This window comes from Molothrus ater, chromosome 6 (genome assembly GCF_012460135.2).
Source record: "Molothrus ater isolate BHLD 08-10-18 breed brown headed cowbird chromosome 6, BPBGC_Mater_1.1, whole genome shotgun sequence".
Classification (NCBI taxonomy): Eukaryota; Metazoa; Chordata; class Aves; order Passeriformes; family Icteridae; genus Molothrus; species Molothrus ater.
The window spans coordinates 15,050,185-15,071,850 of NC_050483.2; the positions used below are offsets into that span (position 1 = coordinate 15,050,185).

Here is a 21,666-nt window from a genome sequence, read left to right on the forward strand (position 1 = left end):
AGTGTCTTTTAAACTTTCTTTAAACTACCTTTTCTCCCAGGTAAAGGCAAACGTGTGCAGCCTCCCTGGTCTCCCCCTGAAGGGACAAAACATTCCAGGCTCTGCCTCTACAACAGCCTGACTCGAAGTAAGGTGAGTAAATGAAAGGGAAGTGGGGATTTCCCTAGAAACACAAACAGAGCAGTCATCAAATCCTGTTTCTGAAGTGTTTGCCCGGTCAATAGCCGGTCTCTGGGTTGTATTTTGTAGAATGTTAACAAGCACAGGCCAGGAACTCTGTGCCAATCAATTGCATTAGCTGGGCAAGTGTAATGCTATTTACATTAATATATATACACTACAAGTGTCTGTCTCTTTGTGCATATTGCATAATATTCAGCTCCCAGTTTCAAGTTATCGTACAAAGTAGCCAGGCATTCAGATGTAATAAACATAAGTGTGGGCAGTGTGAGCAGAATAAAATCACAGTTTCTTTATTCAGGTGTTGTCTGTCTAAGAAAAGTCTCACCAATTATATGGTTGCAATATAAAAAGTGTAAAACTTCTTGTGGTCTTGTTTGAAAGTCCTTTGGGAAAGAGGAAATATTAAGAATATTAATTTTACATGGGATGTAGTATTCAAGTATCTGTGAACTGATTATAGGGTATAACCTTTTTCACTGCAAAAGAAAACTTTTACAAACAGTTTGAATAGTGCTCTGCTCAGTCCAAATTGTTGTAACCTGATATCTTGATTGATTAGAATGCATAGAACATAAGCAGCCACACCCCATTATCTCTCTCACAGGATTAAGCTAGTGCTGATCTTTAGTTATGGTAAAGTTGGGAATGGAATAACTATTTGATTTTTGTAATTATAATCCATATTTTCATGTTCTCATCTCCAAATGGGGTGTTACTGGCCTGAGGTCATGTCTTCAATTTCTTCTGACCATTGTACCTTCCCTTTCAATTAAGGAAGTATTTCAGCCTCAGAATGGAAAAAAGGTCTTGTGGTATTGCTGTGGTCCAACAGTTTATGATGCTTCTCACATGGGACATGCCAGGTACTGCATTCCTTACTTTGATAGAGGTGGTAACCTATAGTGCCTAGTGGAAGCAAAAGATTATTAGAAGAAGGTATTATTCAGATGAGTGTATTACTATCAATGCTTCCAATTTAAGATTAAAAGCACCTTATAATATTTTATCATTGTGGGATTATAAATTTTCTAATAGATGGGGGTAAAGTAAAACTGCTGCACAGCTATTGATTGAGGTTAGAATGGTTTGTGCATAGAATAGATACAGATGTTTACTGAAAACACCCCTGTACTTTTTTGGTTTTAGGTCCTACATCTCATTTGATATCCTGAGAAGAATCTTGAGGGATTATTTTAAATATGATGTTTTCTATTGTATGAATATTACAGATATTGATGACAAGGTAAGGTTTTTTTTTTAATTGCAATCTAAAATGCTCAACTTTTAGAATGGAAGCCAGTCACATGTAACTGCCACTTGATAAGCCAAGATAAATCTTACAGTCATTAACTGAGACATACATTTTGTGCACAAAAGCATTGATTTTCTCAGTTTTGTAGCACTCCTGTGGTAGCAAACTCTTGAGTGTTGTGTAATAATGAATGCTGTCACAAATAATGAAAACTCAGTATTTTAAAGAGATAATTTATTTTCTTTGCCTGATGAGGTAATTAATTGACTCTGTTTGGTAGTCCATTAAGTGTGTATGGTGTGTTTGATTTGTGTTACTGCACATTATTCTTGTAGATTGTTAAATTTATAGGGAAATGCCTTTTGTACATAATAGATTTTATCTGCACTTTGTATAACTATGTGTCACTTCACAGAAATATTTTCATGTTTCTGATTTGTAGATCATCAAGAGAGCAAGACAAAATCACCTTTTTGAACGATATAGAGAGAGCAAATCAACACCAGATCAGCTGCTTGAAGATGTTAGGACTGCCTCAGAGGTGGGTGTGGTAATCCCTGCTTGTGTTTTAGATAATCACTCAATAATGTAGGAAAGCATCTAGAGAATGCTTCAGACTTTGCTGCCTCCTTAAACTTTCTGCTTCTTTTAGTTCTGGTACTGCACATGTTAGAATTGTTACTTGAACCGCACATCACTTTGCTTTTTACATTGTTTTAGAATTGACAAATTCTTTAAAAGGCATTCTTGATTTCTGTGATCTTAGCACTTATTTGTGAGTGCATGTATTGCTCAAACAGCATTTGGATGTTTGCGTGTTCGCATTCAAACTTTTAAAATAATCCTTTAAAAGAGCTTTTGAACAGTGGTCTGTCCATAATCTTTTAAAGCTTGGGAGGTTTCTCCTTTGTACCATTGATGACCTTGGAAGGAAAAGGCTGGGAAGATTTAAGGATTTAATAAATTGTGTATTCAGGACTGAAGGTGAGGGAAGGTGATTCTCTGGTAATTTTTAGAACTACAGATCAGAAAGAGATTATCATTCTAATGAATTGAATACAGGGCTGGAAATAGGAAGCTTGGAAATTTTGCCCAACTATCTTTGCCTGACATACTGCCTAAACATTGCATTTAATCTCTCCCTGTTCCACATTAAAGCTTGTCCTTTTCAAATTCGTGGTAATCAGCTGTGCAATTAAGGTGATCAGCTGCATAGAAAATGAAAACAGCAGTAATTATGATGATGTAGTGATTTATGAAGTCTTTCTGAAAAAATGAACTTGGATGCAAACTAAAGTCTTGTGATTGCACCATTATTTCTGATGAGGAGCGTATTTCATATTTCAGTAGTTGATGTCAAAGCTTTTTCTATGGCATAATGTCTTATTCATCACTAGCAAGGTACAATGTGGCTAAGATAATATTCTGTGTATGGAACATGGTGCTGCTGTACTGCAGCTGGCTTTCTAATTTATTTTTTTTAATTGTAGCTCTTTTCAGTTAAACTAAATGAAACAACAGACCCGGATAAGAAGCAAATGTTGGAAAGAATTCAAAATGCAGTGAAGTCTGCTTTTGACCCTCTACAAGAAGCTCTCCAAGCAAAGCTCCCTGCTGAAGAGATCAACAGATGTCATGAGGTAAGTTTGAGCTCCTTTTTATATTTTATATTTGGTTTATAATTGTTAAGAGGTTTAAAAATAATATGTAGCTTGTAGTAATTCCCTGAGACAGTATGGAACCTTTAATTCATAAAAAGAGAAATTTTGGGTCTGAGAACTTTTTAGTACTCTGCATTCAATAAAGAAATTTGGTTCTTCAGTTCAACTACAGAGTTTTTGGATGTTGTTTTTATCAATAACTTTCTTTTTAATCTTTGCTCTTGTATGTACTTAGACTTTCTCTTTGACTTTTTTTCTTGATTAATTAATTTCCTTATAGGTTACTGAGCACACATTTCTGATGTTCCAATAGTGGTGGCAGTTTTCCACACAAGTGTTTCTGTCTCTGATCAGAGAGGAAAATACCTCCCCCAAAGTTGTGCTCAGGATTATTTTTATTAAAAACAATTACATTTAATGACAAATATTCATGTTGACTTTATTGGTTATGTCTAGTAATCAAGTCAGTCAGTACAACTATTTTTAGTAGTTGTTGTCTTTTTGTAAATTATTTCCATTTTCATCTTCTCTTGCTTTCAGATTATTTGTGATAAATACTGTGGGGTACCCATGGTTAAGTGCTCCCTTCTTAAGAAGACCCTGCCTCTAAATTATGGGGTTTTTTTTAAAAAGCCCAGCTATTCTAATATCAAGTGCTTTTATAAAAGTCTATACTGATCTAATGGAATTTTTAAAACCCTAAAATCTAAGCAATCATACCTTCTATGTTATATCCTAGTGTCAGAAATAGAAATCCTTTAATGTAACACTAAAATATATCCTTGCTGATGTCCAAATTAGTCTTTCAGGCACTTTTTAGCAGTCTGCACAGTAAGGCTTCTGTTAGATTTTCCAGTAGCAGTGGAGGAACAGAAAATGTAATACAACTGCAGGTCCCATCTGCTGTTTACAGCATAAGTTCCAGATACCTATTCAAGTGATCAGTAGCAAAACAGATACCACTTAACAGTTTATCTCCTTGCTCTGGTTGTTTCATCTATATCTATGAAGAGCAATATGATAAAAATAGGGTAGAAACCTGGATTACTCTGTATTCACAACTAAGTGTCTCATTGCAAACGTCTTATTCCTTATTTCTCTGTCTCGGTTCAGAATGAGATCTTTCTGCACAATTTAAGCAGGGCAAGTCTTGGATCAGTTGCTCTTATGATTATTGTTTTCTAGACACTGTTGGAAGAAGCCAAAGATTTGCTGTCTGACTGGTTGGACTCAAAATTTGGCAGTCAGGTGACTGACAATTCCATATTCTCAAAGCTCCCCAAATTCTGGGAAGGGGAATTTCATAAAGATATGGAAGCACTCAACGTAAGTAAATGAACCGTTTTCTCTTCTAAAGATTTATGTGCCATGCCTTAGAGTACCCAGAAGAAAATTTAGCTCCTTATTAGCTTTCAAGAATCTCATATTTCAACCTTATTGATAAATTCCTTTAATATTAATAGATAGGTGTTAAATTAGCACTTGCTCTGTTTCCATCCCAACAATCTTAAATCTGTTGTGGTTGTTGCCCATCACTTAATTGGTGACCAGGTTTGATGTGTGCTCTCCTTGACATTTTCCTGCTGTAACACGGGGAAATAAGCATAAACTGGTCCAAAAAAGTTTGAGCTGGAATCTGTTGGCTGCACAAGAGATCCCTGCCAACCTCAGCATTTAGACTGTCTACTTAAGAGTCTTCAGCCATTAAGAAATTGTGATGGCAACCATCAAGCAGAGATTTGTCTGTTACAGATGAAATGCTGTGTCACAGGCAGTAGTTCAGTGAAGGTTGATTTATTTACCTGCAAATCAGAGGGACTTGCTGCCTCTTCTGTCAGAAGAGCTGGAATCCCCTTAAAGGATGAGGAAAAAGTGGCCACAGCACATTGGTTCAGAGCATAAAGCTTGAAATAGGAGTGTTAGATTTTATCATCACTTGCTTTTGAGCAAAATTGTAACCAATACATAACATATATGTTTAGTACATATTTCCATATATATATATATATAATTCTACTTTTTATCTGTAGGTTTTACCTCCAGATGTTTTAACACGGGTTAGTGAATATGTGCCAGAAATTGTGGATTTTGTGAAGAAGATTGTGGATAATGGTTATGGGTAAGTTTGCTACTGGATGCCCAAATGATTGCTTTCAGCTGTGAGCTGTTTTCTCTGTTTTCATTTGCAACAGTAGTCTTTGCCAGAAGCAGTTCTTCATCAAATAAAGAAATTTCAGGTTTCTTTGCAAAGAGCTATTATTTTTACCTGATGTGCTTCTTATGATGTACTATAGGGTGAAATCCTTGTTCATTAAAATAAATTCAAAGTCCCATTCACTTGAACTGTGTTTGATTGCTGGTCTTCATTAAAAATTGTCAAAAATTGACTTGTGACAGTTAGAAATCAGTTGCAAATAACATAAATTTTAAAAAGTTGTAGTTCTTGTGACTGTTTCTTTATACTCTCAAAAGCTTAACAATAGCTGCTGTTTTCTCTTCAATTAATTTTATTAAAACTTCCAAAAATTTGTCCAAAGCCTTCATATGGTAAGGCCTTAAAACATCGGCTCACCTAAGTCATATTTACAATACTAAGCAGTACCATAATGTGAGTGGGGTTACTAGAAAACTCATGAGTGGTTTTAGGGATAAAATTCAGTTAAGTTGTGATAGAAAGTTCACTAAATAATGATCTTTAACTTTTCAGGTATGTGTCTAATGGATCTGTATACTTTGATACTATGAAGTTTGATGCCAGTGAAAAACACTCCTATGCTAAGTTGGTGCCTGAAGCCGTAGGTGATCAGAAAGCTCTTCAAGAGGGTGAAGGTAAAGATTTGCTCAGTTGCTGAAGAAACTGATGATGTGTTGGTTTCTTCAATTGGTTTCAATGACATTTGGATCAGTCACAGTCAGAGCTTAATGATTTACCTGCTGCACTCCCTTTAAAAATTTCTTTGCTAAAGTTTTGTAGCTTCCGCCAGTACTTTCTTGAAAGTTTTTAATTGGAAAATACCAAGAAATGTTATTAATCCTAGGATGGTTTGGGGTTGCTTTTTATTTGTTTGTGAGGGGTTTTTTGGTCAGAATTGGGAATAACTCAGTCATTTGGCCATAGCCCAGTTATTTGCCCATTCGTCTGGCTCAGAGTAGGAGCAAAGACTTGAACCTGGATCTTCCACATGCCAGGCACAAGTTTTCCATATCAGGCTGGGGTCATTTCATGACAAATATTTGGGTTCCTCTTTCCTACTGAGAGCTTACTTTAACTTTGTTGTGTTGAACCAAATCCAAATATAGATTTTTTGAATAGAGCTATAGCAGAGGATTAACTTAAAATGCTCAGTAAATGGGACTCATTAGTTATCTGATCCTAAAGTTGTATAGTTTTAGCAAATCATGCAGAAAGTCTATAAAAAGAATATCAAAAGGTTTTAATACAACACTCTTATCAGGTGAAATTAGTACACTCATAGAGCAGTAGGTAACAGAGGAGTAAATGTAGCTATTGAACAAATACCAACAATTCTGTGCAGCAGCTGAGATTAGGGAAGAAATATTCTATGATCGCATTGTATGTGCAGATTAAGACAATCATAGTCTCAATTTAGATCTATCTAACTTTGGAATGAATTGAATCTGCAGTCTTACTTGTCTCTGGGTTTTTTTCTTCTGTATTTCTTTTTCTATAACTGCAATATTGGAATTGTGCCTGGTAAGAGAATGTAGATGAATCTCACATCAAAACTTAGAAACCAGTGCAGCTGATTGACCAAACATTGACCAAAACCCCAAAGGATTATCAAGGTTGATAATGAGGATTTGTGAGGGTTCAGTGATTTGAGGGTTTATGTTTTGGGGTTTTGTTGTTTTGTTTTTGGGTTTTTTTTTAAGGTTATCTTTATATAAGATACAGCAATGCCAAAAATCAGTAATGCTGGTGTAAAATGTATACATTTACATTTTCTCTTTGAAAGGTGACCTGAGCATCTCAGCTGATCGCTTAAGCGAGAAGCGTTCTCCAAACGATTTTGCTTTATGGAAGTCCTCCAAGCCAGGAGAGCCCTCATGGGACTCTCCATGGGGAAAGGTAAGGAAGGACATTATAATCAGGATTTGGATTTTCTTCACTTATTTAAGTAGCACAGTTACACAAGTTTTTTTGCCTCACCTCATTATTAACACTGTATAAATTGTGGAGATTATGTATTCAGTCCTAAGATTCTGTGGTTAATGTTCATTTAATAAATCTAAAATATATCAAGTCTGATGACATTTTAAGCAGAAGTTTGCATGCAGGCTCAGCATGGCTCTTACTTGATGTTTGTCCTCTGTTAATGGACAAGGTTTATCTGCAGTAAATTCTGTTTCCTTTTTTTTCCTTGTGATCAAAGATATTAGTGTAGCTTTTAAAAGAACAGTAAGCAAGGTAATCAGAACATTACAGGCTGGATTGCCAGGCTGGATCTTTAAATCAGTTTCCTTTTGTGAAGCTAAGATTGAGAATCTTTTTTACTCTTAGTAACAGCCTGAGGAAATGAGACAGGGCAGGAGAGGAAGACAGTCACTAGTAACCAAGTAATGCCATTTTGTTAACAGGGTCGTCCAGGTTGGCACATTGAATGTTCTGCCATGGGTGGATCCGTTCTAGGAGAGTCGATGGACATTCATGGAGGAGGCTTTGATCTCCGGTTTCCTCACCATGACAATGAACTGGCCCAGTCTGAGGTGAATGAACTGACCTTCCTGCAGTGATAGAGCACCATGCTTTGCTTTGACTGCAACGTACACAAATCCCTAATTCAGCTTTTTCAACTTGATGTGTGTTTTGTATAAACATGAGTTTTGGTTCTTCAGGATTTTATTCTCTAAGTTTTTCTACTTCATATATATGTAAACAGTGTTTTAAACATTTCTTAGGGTTTTGTTTTTTTCCTGCAGGCATATTTCGAAAACGATCACTGGGTTCGGTATTTTCTGCATACTGGTCACTTAACAATTGCTGGCTGTAAAATGTCCAAATCTTTGAAGAATTTCATTACCATAAAAGATGCACTGAAGAAACACACAGGTAAAAATTATTTTGGAATGGGAATGTTTTTGATGTACTTTGAGTGGTGACTGTGATTAACTTTTTATTCAGGGTAACTTCAGGTGTCTTCTTTGCTAACTTTGGAACAGCTTCCTTGTTCTTCTGATCCTTGTTGGTATTTATCAGCATGGATCATAGTGGTTTTGCTTTTTTCGTAGATGTAATGATAGTAAAAAATTTAAAGATTATGTTCTTAGCCACTACAGTATTGGAGTCCATGAAAGTGTTTCAGCTTATAAAAACTTCCCTTGTTTATTTTTAAACCTCCTACTAGCACGACAGTTACGGCTGGCTTTCCTCATGCACTCTTGGAAGGATACACTGGATTATTCAAGTAATACCATGGAGTCAGCTATTCAGTATGAGAAGTTTATGAATGTAAGTAAGTTTTCAATTTCTTCTCCAGCTCTCTAATCTTTGTGTTGCCATCTGTGTTTCAAGGAACAGAACTCCACGGATATGTCGGCCATGTGCCCAGACTGGGTTTGCTTTCTGAATTCATCAGGTGGAATGGCACAGTGCTTATTTAGATACCATCAAACTCTCAAGTCCTGTAAATCCCATAGACTGCTACATTTCTCTGCAGCTGTGTGCTCTCTCCAAGTTTTGACATCTCTGAGGAGCTTGACACTTACACACAAGATCAATTTCTCAGTTGCTTATAGAGCTCAGTCCAACAGACACTCTCTAACATTTCTACCGGGTCAGACTCTACACAAATGTAGCCAAAGGGGAAGAAGGAATATTGTTCCCACTTTGCCTCCTCACCACAAACATTGAGCCTTTGCCTCTATGCCTTGCAGGTGTGTGAGAGGTTAGGCACAGTTCCTGCCCCTGGTTAGTTTGGAGCCATAATTTAAACTCACATTTCCCACAAGGACACTGTACAGCAGTTTGAGATTGTTGATCTGGGTCTCTCCAGCTAAAGCTGTTCTGCTTTTTATGTCAAATGTTTGGTTTGGGCCACAGGTTAGGTTAAAATGACTTTTTACTGAACTGGATGCCCATTTAAAACAGATCCTTGCTATAAAGCTATTTTATACTTCAGCTTCCATTGCTAGCAACACATTTTAAAATCTGCTATAAGAACTGTTGCCTAGCCATTTTTGAAAGATTTTTTGTGTGAGCAGCTTGGTGTTAGAATATCATAGGGTATCATGTAGTAACAGGGCAAGAGATAAAAATGAATTGCAGTCCAACTGTGAATGGCAGAGTTATGCAAAATGATTTTATTGGGTTTTATTGTCTTGAGAAACATCATTAGATCCTGGCTGGAACAGGGTTGAACCCATGAAGTTTAGGAGTCTCATTAAGAAATAATGACCCCTTTCATAGTAAGTATTGGTTATGTGTAATTGGTTATGTGTAGCTATATCCTTCTTTTACAGGAATTTTTTTTGAATGTGAAGGATATTCTTCGAGCTCCCACTGATGTGACAGGCCAGTTTCAGAAATGGGAAAATCAAGAAGTAGAGCTGAACAAGAAGTGAGTGGAGCATTCCTACTTTTCTCTGAATTGTGTTGCTTCATCTTTGATTCTTTTTTTCTTTACAGTATCACTTACAATGTGTATAGTGATATTTATGTCTGTAGCATTCCCAATTAACATCCCAATTCTTCACAAGCAATCATTTTAATCTTGGGACACCTTTATGAAGGATAGATTAAATTGTTAATTTCCCTTTTGTTTATGTTGAGTACACTGGCATGCCTCATTGCCATGTTTGTGAAGGGAAAGAACTTATTTGTTAGATAGCTGTCATTTTCTTCACTATGTGAAATCTTGTCTTCTCTCTGAGAAGTGACCAGTAATTCACAGTGTCTAAAAACTGGAAATATTATACTGGAAAAACAGTATTTTACATATTTCAAAGTATAGTAAGCTATCTGCAACAAACAGAAAGACCTGACTAAACCATCAAAGATCAGTGCCAGTGTTTGAAAATATGTTGTTGAGGCAGTGATACCAATTTTGCAGTCTTTTGACTTTTATAACAAAACTACCATTACTATTTGTAATGCAGATAGCTTCCTAAATGAATTCCTTTTTGTCTGAAATTTAAAATAGAGGCATCTTACATGGCAGTGCTAAAATTGTTTCCTAGTTCAGTTCACTGTTGTGGTCACTAATGTTACTATTGAAGGATTAAGTGCAGATGTTTCTGTGTAGTGATATACTCTGAAAATTCAATCTTCAGCTTGAGGTTGGTGGACATAACCCCTTTATTTAAAAAGGTGGGAGATAATAAGTAATGGAGAAGTCAAAAGGAAATGATAAAGAAGTGAGAGTAATAGAAGATATGCTTCATAGATATTTGGTTTTGTCTCCTTTCTTCTACCACTTCTTTTTTTGGAAAAAGTACATTGTTTGAAACTATAAAACCTTTGTCATGAAATGGTACTTAATACGTTGTATTATTTATTATACCTACTAACATGACAAAGGTTTGCATGAATTTATTCCTTTTATCTACTTATAATATTTTCATAACAATTTACTTTGTGTTAAGTTAACTTCCAAATTGATGCTCCTTCCTGCAAAGATACTAAACGGAGAACCTGGCTGGTACACAGGGATAGGAGAGCAATACTGTGAAAAAAAAAGTAATAAAAAGAAGATACTAAATAAGCATTTTATACTACTTTAAAAAATTTCCATGAAAAGGCCAGTTGCTGAAAAATTGTTTGATAGTTTGTTTGGATAGTTGTTGCCAATTAGATTCTGCTGCCTGCCTTTGTCTATAGCAGTAAAACAGCAGCATCATGATAATGCCATTTTTCTTGCTCATCTGTTTTTCTTTCAAATATAAACTACAACCAGCAAAAAGTTTTCTTACTTTTCAGTCCCCTTGCTCTTCTAACAGAGACTTTTCAGAGTACATTGCAGGGTTTTTGGCATGAGTAGTTACAAAGAATCTTTTTTGCCTCAGTTTTTACGAGAAGAAAGCAGCAATTCATGAAGCACTGTGTGACAATGTTGACACCCGCTTGGTTTTAGAAGAAATGCGCTCCTTAGTCAGCCAGAGTAACTCCTATATTGCTGCAAAGAAATCCTCCAGGCAGATGCCAAACAGGCTTCTTTTAGAAAACATCAGCTCCTATCTCACTCAAATGCTAAAGGTATGTAACAGCAAGGAGTCATGATGCTATTGCACTGTGCAGTTATAACTTGTACTTTCAAGTATGGAGGGATCTGTACAGTCTTTGTTTAAATCTTACAGGAAACTAGAGATCTTCCACACATCCCCTGGCCAAAAGAACCCAAGCTGCAGTGTATGCTGCAGCAGGAACAATTCTGAGTTCTCCATATTGTATTATGTTTTCAGCTAATGTTTTTTTGAATAGGGGGGAGCCCCTAATACGTTCAAGAGAAATTAGATAGTAGAAAAAATATGAAGTCAGAATGACAAATCTGACATCTTTAAAGCTAAATCTGAAAGCCAATGCTTTGTATGGTGTATGTATGTATCAATTACAGATCATCATCAGAGCATCAATTTGTATGTATCAATTGCAAATCAGAACATCATCTTAACAGAGTTGTGAATTCTGGGTTAAATGAGATCTATTTGAATGCCTAGTATATGTGATTTTGCTTAGTTTTCACATACCTGTGAATTGATGTGTACAATCTTCTTTTTCCTTTACCAGATTTTTGGTGCCATAGAAAGTGATGATGCAATTGGTTTTCCTGTTGGAGGGACTAGTCAAAACATAAATGTAAGTGAAGGACAAAATACACTAAACAAAATTACTCTGTATCCTTCGAGAGCTTAGGTTAAAGTGATGACATTACTGATATGTAGCTGAATTGCATTCTTTTTGCTTTTAGCTTTTGAATCTGATGTAATTAATTGGCTTAGGAAGCAGGATTTTTCTTTTACAAGAGCTGGGGTTTTTATAGGTTTGTTTGATTTAATGACAGACAAATTGTATAGCAACCAGAAGAAGAATTATCTTGTCTCCTGAATGATGAGTCTGTTTCCTAAACCACATATGAACTACAGGCAGCACATGCTACAGTCTAAAGATTCATTACAAGTATTTGTATGCTAAGTAGTTTCAAAAATGTAATTATACTGATTAAACTTCTTTGTGGTACACCAGAAACCAGCCTGGAGGCAGCTGGAGTTTTATCCACATTTCAATCTTTTCTTCTGATCTCATTTGCAGCCACAGTTTTTATGTGGCTTTCAAAGACTGTTTTGCTTTAGTCACCCAGCAGTTCTGGGTGCAGAATTTTTCTGGAAATACCTGAGGGGTACCTGATGAAAGTACTGGTGGGCTTTGGAATACCTGGAATGTTTCTGGTGCAGGCAGGAGAAATAACTCCATGTGAAAGCTATCCACACTTGGTTCGTGCCAAAAATCTCTTGTGGACACGTCCGTGCTGTTTTTCATGTATTTTTCTGCATTAAAGATGTGACCATGCACCTTTCTGTTCCTCCTTAGGAGGAGTAAATGAAACATTTCTGGTGTAAAAAAAAGGCTTAACTTCTTATTCATCAAAGGAATTGGCAAGCTTGTTTGTGGTTGGAAGAATGGGAATGAACACTCATCCCATAATTGCCAATGTAAATGCTTATATTTGTGTGCTGTGGAAATTTCCATTAATAATATAATAAGGAAGATGTTCTGAATTGCCTACAAAGCCCATCAATAATGATTTTTAAATTTAGCTCAGAATTTTTTTGAATTCCAGAAGAAAGGTAGAACTTAAACACTTACCTTTTTAGGGAAAATGAAAATTAAATTTGTATTTAACACTTCAGGCAGTGTTTCCAATAGATATGCTTCATGGAAGGATTGCTGATAGCTTGAGGCTAAGTCCTTTCACTCTTAAAATAGCACTGCCAAGGGTGGTAGAATGAGAAGAATCTTGTGCGGAAAAAAAAATCCTGTGCTAACACATGTTGTCCACAAAAATTGGATTTGTTACCCATGTGCAACAAGCCAGTAATTACACCCTCAAGAGCAGCATTGATTATTTGTTTCAGAGTTGTGCAAGCCTGGGTGCTCAGTGGTATTCCACAAATCAAGCACACCAACTATTAAAACTTTTTACTATTTAAGCATTTTAGCAAACAAAGCAACTTGTGTTCAGTGGCTACAAGTTATGTAATTCTCCTATTAATTTGTATTCTATCCTCTCTTGGTTAATAATTTTCTTGCTTCCCATGCTAATTAGTCTGAATGCTCAGTCTTTCTGTTCTTTTGAGTTGTTGGTCCCTGAGTTGATGTTTGAAATTACCTTTTACCCAGTGGGGGCTGATTCAGCACAGTTGCTGACTTGGCTTTATGAGTTTCTTCCTTATCTTGGGAGTTCTGCCAAGTGTCCTTGTGGCCTGTAAATTCTTTGTGGCATTCTTTGTGTCCACTATCAGTGGTCCATCCTTCTGCCCAAGTTTTGTTAACCTCCCCTAAGGTCTGAGATCATTTTAGCGTGTCCAGCCCTAAACCTTAACAAGGCAATTCTGCCAACAAGTAGTTTGTTTTTCTGATGCCTGAGCATCACTTGGAGCTTGCTTGTTAGCTTCTGTCTGTTTCAGAGATCCCTTCTTGTTGATTAGGCTTGAAAGGATACAAAAAACAAGCATTAAAGAACATCCTTTCTTCAGAAAGTTTTACACATTCCACATTTGTTAGCAGAGTTGTCAGAAGAATCTTGTGCTAACAATTCTTACACTGAAGAAGCTTTTGTTTTTATCACCCAGATCATTACTAGTGTTAAGTATTACAATATAAAAATGCATAATATCACAAGTATTTTGGCTGTTTCATCAAATACTATACTGTCTTTCAATCTTCAATGCAAATTCTTATTTATCTTAGCAAAAATTAAAGGAGGTAAACTTCCAAAGTTCAAAAACTTCTCATTAATTACAGAAGGCTGTGGGTCAGGCCAGTTATTCCCTTGTTTAAATTAGAGATGAAAGAACCAATTGAGTCAATATCTCCAAAAAAGGCATAATCCAATTCAAAAGTGCTGAAAGAAAAACTAGCTTAATTTCCATGGGTCAGTAATTTACTTGAAAAGGGTATAAAAGAGATTTGAAGTCAGAAAACCTCAGTTCCATAATATCATTTTCCAAGTGAATTCAGCATTTCTCTCAGGTTAATTATTGTGGAAATAAAAATCTTTCATCTTGAAATGACTGATAAAATAATGACAGTGTCTGCTTTCCCCATACCACTTTCTTTCCATGAAGAGGTATTTCCAGTGCAGTGGGGGAGTGAAGATGTGACTGTTCCTCACTTTCCAGTCTGTTCCTTGGGCCAGACTTGTCACCACTGGATCTGATTATGAAGCTAATTGCAGTGTTCACATTTAAGAAAGGTTGTAACAGAACTCCTTGGTTCTTTTCATAGGGGCACTTTTACATCATGACAGACTATCTTGCCCCTTAATTGCACAGAAATTTGTCATGGAGATTAAACAGACAGGAAAGACATGTGGAAATTGTAGAGGAGACAAAAGTTTGCCATTTTTTTTCTTTCCCCCACCCTCCAAAGTAATTTAACTTTTAATTTAGGCTTTCCCCCAAGGGCCTGACTTTTCCCTCCCTCCTGGGATTCCAAAGAAGTGTTGACAGATGCTGATCTGTAGTTGTTTTTGTAGCTGATCTGTAGTTGTTTTTGTTGCTGTTTGCTAACTGCTTGCTGCTGCTATTCATTGCCATTGAAACCAGACTCACAGGACCTTTTCTCTGAGATTTTGTGCCTAGTGTTTACTTACACCTGAAATAATTCAACAGTAATCTTTCCCCACTTTTTGTGGGAGAGGGAGTTGTATGAGGAATATAGAGAATTGCACTGTCTAAGCTAAAATCTCAGGAACAGATATGGGTTCTAATGAAAATTAGTCCTAATATCTGTTTGACATGGTATTATTATCTGATAAACAGCTGGGCCTAAGACAACATAGTACATGTAGGAGCAAATTCATCTGAGGGCTGTTTTTATCCCTGCACTGCATTATAGTTAGCTGGATTGTGGCATAACCCTGGGGAAGTGATGGATCTAACTGAAAGGAGTTGAAAAAGGAATGGAGAGGCTGAACTTGACAAGCTGATTTTATCTGCACAAAAGTAAAATTGACAGCTATTGCAAATTTTCATCTATCCTTTGACATCAATAGAGCAATGACAATTTTTATTGATACAGATCTGTCCTGAGGGTGAGATTCCATCCAACAGCACATAAATATGAAGTGAGTAGGGACATGTTTTATATCTAAATGATGATTAGCTAACTATGGAAATAATGATCCTGCAGATTGAGTCTACAGTGATGCCATACCTCCAAGTTCTTTCTGAGTTCAGAGAAGGAGTGCGACAAATCGCCAGAGAGAAGAAAGGTGAGAGTTCACTTTTTCCTGTACATGAGACTTTTTTGTACTTTCCTGTAGTTTTTCCTGCACATGAGACTTGGAGGGCATAGGAACCAAACTGGGGGAGAGGCTGGAGGTGTGGGTGTGAGGCAACTGATAGTCTCTCCTTGCTTAGAGAATAAAAGTAAGACATCTTTAAATCAGAGCTGCTTTGAATTTCTGCATCTCTGCTGCCTGTCTCTTTAATTTGGGCATCTTTTTAGGCTGCTAAACTAATTTTCATATCCTGAAGAATCTAAAAGTTCTGGAATGATGAGGTGTAGCTGCTGTTTTTCTAGGTTAGGGTGCTCCCTTCTTTCTAGGTATGAAAGTACCCATGATCTCTTCCCTGGGGAGCTTGCATTTTCTTAAAAATGTAGATTGCTACACAATAATAGTGTCTGCATTTAAATTGCCCAAGATGTTCACTATTTGTTAGAATAGTTGGAATTGTAGCTCCCCTGATGGTAATTGAGTGTTCTCTCTGGAGAATTCATCTGGGAGTTTGCTAGAAGTTTCAGGTGCCTTTTTTAATCCCTCTGAAAAGCTTTGATCATGCTGTGTGTGTTGGCAGCAGAACTATAGAGTGTTAAAAAGGTTGTTCCATTAAGCATTCTTTGATTTTACTGATATCTCCTAATGGAGGAGCTCTTACTATTTTCTGCTGTTCCCTGTGGAATTTTGCATGTCTTCAACATGTGTTTGGTTCTTGTTTTCTTAAAACTTTGACACTGGGATTTGTACTTGAAGGCAAAACAGGGCATGTTTTTTATACATAAAACATACAAGTAACCCATATATTACACAGAAATATAAAATTACTTATGGTGTCTGGTAACCTATTCAGCTGGAAAAGACTCTGGACTCGCATTCTGCTACTGTTTGGAGTTCTTCCAAAGCTGATAAGTTTACATTAAAAGCACAAAACTGTAATTGCTAATGTAACTACTCTGTTATTATTGTCAAACTCTTATAGGCCTAATTGATGGTGAGAAACAGGCTTAGTAATAAGTTCCAATATTTTCTGTAACTTGAGAAGTAATATTTTCTGTAACTTGAATTAATTCAAGAGGTTTGTGTGTATATCCTCAGCCAAAAATGTGAGCTTTAGTCTTTTGGTATTTAACATACTTCTTTATATGAAGCTTTTTTTTTCCCCTTGCTTTATTATGGTTGAGCTAAATTGATCATTGCTTTTAGCAGTGGTAAGGTTTAAATATCACAGGGATCATTTTTAGAACTCACTTGGCTCAAGTGCTAACTGGCACTTGAATTTCCTGCTTGAAAGGCAGTGATTTTTTGCCTGAAATACACTGGACAGTGAGAATCAAACTGGATCTAGTGGCTGCTTGGTTGGGGTATGGAGCACTCTGCAATTTGACCAGGGAGGCACCTTTCTTTTAAACTACTTGATATATGGAAGCTGAATGGTGGTTGGCAGGACCTCCACTGACATACTACAGATTTCTTTCCCTTTACCCATTAAATTCTTGCTTGCAGGAAGCATTAAATTACTGTAAGAGTTGTTCTGATTAGTGGCTGGGGATATTGCCTCTGCATGGCTGTAGGCATAGGGAGTTTCCTCATCATAGCCTGTTGCTGGCAGGGTTGTGTTAGATATTATTTTAAACAATCAGTATTGCTTTAGGTATTCTCAGATGTTAAATAAAGAGTATGTGGCTCTGTAAATCTCTATTACAAATTTTCCCATCCACACACATGCACTTTCAAAATGTATCTACAAAACATTTCACAGAACAGCCATTTTTAAAGCTATGGTTTTTAGTAATAATCAAATTACATGTACTCTGCAAAAATGTTACCATCATCCAGAATGGGTAGCATTCTAATATGGACTTAAAAATTCTCATAGTGCCCTCTGCACCTTCTGCCCTCTTCCAAATATGTCAGGAGTTGACCAGAACTGGGACAAACTGTCTCATTGTAGCATTGCCTGCTCTTGTCTTTTGCTGCCAGTCTTTATATACAGCATTCTCTAGATGTTTTTCCAGCTCCTCTTTTTCCTTCCCATCACAGTGTTCTGATTCACAACATCTCAGCATCTGTTTCACATCTGATGCTCTTTGGCTTGAAATTCACAGAAAATGTGAAGAGGTCTGGGGAATAGTCACAGGCCCAAGGAATGTCCACCTGCTGGGGTGTTGGTGGGCGCTGGTGATAAGGCATTGTCCCACTGGTTTCCTGGTCACTGTCCTCAGTGAGAGCCTCCTTATGTCCTGAGACAGCCCACAAACAACCCCCTACCCAACCCTAAACATATTTGCTCTGGAGGTGCCACATGCAAAGAATAGGCACATCTCAGCCTTAAGAAGTGTGGTGCTGACTCCTCTGCACGACAGGATTGATCAGAGCATGTGTCCTCTCAAAAATAATATGTTTCATTATACATTTCTCCTTGATGGATTTCTTCTTCTTCAGCTTTCAGTTGTTCATGATTTTAGATAAGTGCTCATCTGTAACTGTGCAGATGCTGCTGTGGTGAATAAGCAGTGTTTCTGATACAGTCTTGATAGAGCCAACACCTTTTAGTATCAACAGCCAGTGAGGGAATCTGATCCCTGGTTTATCCTAATGGCTGATTTAGACTTGCATCAAACATGACTGTGGTTCACTGTGTGTCACTGCTGTGGATCAGGAGAAACAACGACTCCGTTTACAGGAGACAGAAGAGGTTCTGTCCACTGCAGTGGTTTCCTTGCAAAGAGAGCCACAGAACACAGCCATGCACTGAAACAGGGTGTTCCTTCTCATGGTTTCAGGATAGTCAGTGCTGTTCACTTGCAGCTCTCTGAGAGCTGTGGAAGAGATGAAGGCTCAGGGATGGTACTTGTATCTACCAGAATGTGCACTGTTAAGGAAGCTGCCTGGATGGAAGCTTCCACTGCCTAAAATAATAACTTTGAGACCCTGAGTACTTCTTGGGTTTAACCAGCTAAGAATTGCTGAAAGGGAGAATGCCTGTTCATTATAAGCACATCTAACCAAAGTATCTGTCATGTTATACTTGCTGAGTGTTCCTCCCAAATACCAGACTGCCTATGAAAAATGCTGAATTCACAAGAGCAGCATACTGAGTCTCTGATGAATTTAGGCCCTCTCAACTATTCTGCTGCCTCTCAACTGATACAATTTCTTATCCAAAAAATTGTCTTGAATGAAGATTGGTTTTCCCCTTAAGATAGCATATATTTCGGCTAAATCTTAAGATCTTAACTCTTTGCTGTCATCAAAGGCTCTTTGGTAAGTTTGCAAGGGGAAAAAAAAATATTAGCCATGATGTCCTGGTCACCATGCAGAAAGCCAAACCAAAATTATTTGTTCTGATGTAAAAAGATTGCTTGAAATAAAAAGAGGGTGTTGGGATTACAGTTCCTCTGACAAATCAACAAAATCATAGTCCTTCAAAGGGCAGTGTTAGATTTAGCACAGAATATGTTAATTTGTGATTTTCTAAAATTAGGTTTTTAACCTTTCTTATTGCACATCCTATAGTAACCATTAGGATCTTCCTGAGTCATACACCCTTCCACCATACCCTGGCAGAATTGTTGCATCATTTCTGATTTGCCTTGGATTTTCTTTCTGTTCCCCTTCAGGAACAGTGAGGGTATCTTGGAAGACAATTATGATTTTCAAGTTCCTGCAAAGAAACATGCTGCTTCTTTATGTGGCTAAAATAAGGCAGGACTTAGTTATCACTTTAAAAGAAAAGACATTTCTCTCTCTTTGTGAGAGTGGCAATTTCTTAATTGCACTGAAGTAACTATTTAGCTGTACAAAACTATACTTTGGCCAAATCTTACTTCACTAAAAGTATTTTTCATGCTCTGTAGTAACTGAAGTGCTGCAGTTGAGTGATGCTCTTCGGGATGACATCCTGCCTGAACTTGGAGTTCGATTTGAAGATCATGAAGGTACCCAGTTATCTCTTGAAACTTTGTAGGAGCTGTTTTTATAATCCTGATGTTTTCCTAAGAAGTGAGAAAAAAATTCAGACTAAATCAGTGAACTCAAGTATCGCAGAGCTAGAGTGTATCATATGTGCATCATATATATATATATTTCATATGTACTATATATAATGGCACATAATATGTATCATAGATAATGGTGCATGTATATATATGAATATATATTATGGAACTGTATATTGTAATACATGTACAGAATAAAAAAAAATTGTAATATTTTTCACCTTTTTGTATAACATCTAATTTCTTAGTCACTTTTGAGTAGCCACTGAGTTGTATTTGCATTTAGCATGCAAAAATAAAACAGTTATCACAGGATGAATACATTTATCTTTGATTAATCAAGAAATTAATCCATCTCTTTTGCTTCTTTAGGACTTCCAACCGTGGTTAAATTAGTGGATAAGGACACATTATTGAAAGAAAGAGAAGAAAAGAAAAAGGTAATTATTTTAAGCATCCCATGTTTTTAATATTTAAACTAATGTGTGAACTATGGATATTTTTACATTTCTTTGATAATTCATAAGAAACATCATAGCAAACTAGCAACAAGGAAGATGACATAAGAGAATTGATACAAAAAAATTAAGTGTGTTGAAAAAAGAAACAGCTTCTTTTTTTGAAACAGCTTCTTGAAAACTTTGTATGGGACCTAGTGAATATCTCAAAGATTTTTTATTTTATTGCTTTTTAAGGTCTTCATATAACTAAGGGGTGTTCAGTATTGCATTCAAACCATCTTATCTCTCTGGAAGAACAATTCCAATGAGAAGCTAATTCAGACTTCTTTTGTTTGTACAAATGAAGTCAACATTTTTCATAGAACTAGTCTGTATTCATCTGATATGTGAGGGAAAAATGTACTGGCTAAATCTTAATTAATATAGTATGGATTAGTGAGATATTCAGGATGTGGGGGCAAGAATTCATGTTACTCTGTAAAGCTTGTGAATTTGAATTCACATGCACAAAGTTTGTACAGATCCCCTGCTTTTGGCACTTCCTAGTATTAATATTTGACTTCGTAATATTTAAAAGTAACACTTCATATGTCCATCTTCAATTTTACCAAATAATAAAATTCTATCATGACTAGAAATCTTTGAAAGACTTTCTAACATTTCTCCTTCCACGTTGATGTTTTTTAGAAAAGGGAGAAGTAATTTTAGTCAATTCCAGATGTTTTCATTAGAGTGACATTTGAATGTAGTTTGTTTAATGCTGCTGGGTAGGAGCTGCAGCCAGAGTCCCTTTTCCTTGGCAACAGCATTATGTTCACTTCTGGCAGAACACTTAGAGAACTGACAGGTCTCTCCCAGGCAAGTGCAAGATGGGATTTTTAGCAAGTTGGCTAAATTTGGATAGTTGTTTCCCTAGGAACATCAAGTGATACAACTGCTGCTTGAGGAACTGTGATATCTTCACAGTTTGAGGCAAGAGCTTAAAATATCATTGAAATACAGTCTTTTTAAAAAGTCATTTGCAAAACAGTTTTCCCCCTCAAATGATAGGACAATTTATTTTAGGTATTCTATTACAGGTATCCATTTTGCATGCAAAATGCATTCTTAACAGTTAGAACTGGTTTAACTGTGAATAAAAGCAAATAAAATCAAAGTCATACAGTGGGAAGTATCAGACAATCCTAATTATAAGGCATGCTGGGTTTGCTGCAGGTCATGCTGCCAGTTCTGTCTGTAATTAGATATCCAGGGGAGCTGGCTCAGGTTTGTAGAAAACAACCAAATGGAATAGTGCATTACCTTTTACTCACCAACTCTGCCTCTCACAGATAGAAGAAGAGAAAAAAAGGAAGAAAGAAGAAGCAGCCAGGAAAAAACAACAGCAGGAAGTAAGTAACCTCATTTTGAAGGAAAGTGTAGGCAGCAGTAGTCACGTGCAGGAAAGACCATTAGAACACAGGCTCTCTGCCCAGCCTTAACCAGGTCTCCATTTCTTTTTTTTGTTTACAATTTCCTGCTCAGAATGCCTTTGGCTTGCAGTTCAGGCTTGGAATTTCAATTCTGATAGAGAAGCCATTTTTGAAAACACAACCAAACCTGAAAAAACTTATTACAGAAGAACTTGTAGCACTTAATTTCAGTCTATAAACA

At 36.6% G+C, this 21,666-nt stretch overlaps 1 protein-coding gene across 2 annotated transcripts in view; it reads left to right on the top strand.

Annotated features, from left to right (window-relative positions):
• CARS1 (cysteinyl-tRNA synthetase 1) overlaps positions 1-21,666 on the top strand; it is a 33,229-nt gene that overhangs the window by 7,903 nt on the left and 3,660 nt on the right. For both annotated transcript variants that reach the window (XM_036384224.2, XM_036384223.2), the window contains 19 exons: positions 41-132; positions 958-1,046; positions 1,330-1,426; positions 1,878-1,976; positions 2,926-3,075; positions 4,282-4,422; positions 5,127-5,215; positions 5,804-5,925; positions 7,074-7,186; positions 7,696-7,824; positions 8,038-8,167; positions 8,463-8,566; positions 9,577-9,674; positions 11,119-11,308; positions 11,840-11,908; positions 15,464-15,545; positions 19,412-19,492; positions 19,925-19,992; positions 21,345-21,404. In XM_036384224.2, the coding sequence (XP_036240117.1) occupies positions 41-132; positions 958-1,046; positions 1,330-1,426; positions 1,878-1,976; positions 2,926-3,075; positions 4,282-4,422; positions 5,127-5,215; positions 5,804-5,925; positions 7,074-7,186; positions 7,696-7,824; positions 8,038-8,167; positions 8,463-8,566; positions 9,577-9,674; positions 11,119-11,308; positions 11,840-11,908; positions 15,464-15,545; positions 19,412-19,492; positions 19,925-19,992; positions 21,345-21,404 (2,003 nt within the window). The remainder of the gene's footprint in view (positions 1-40; positions 133-957; positions 1,047-1,329; positions 1,427-1,877; positions 1,977-2,925; positions 3,076-4,281; positions 4,423-5,126; positions 5,216-5,803; positions 5,926-7,073; positions 7,187-7,695; positions 7,825-8,037; positions 8,168-8,462; positions 8,567-9,576; positions 9,675-11,118; positions 11,309-11,839; positions 11,909-15,463; positions 15,546-19,411; positions 19,493-19,924; positions 19,993-21,344; positions 21,405-21,666) is intronic.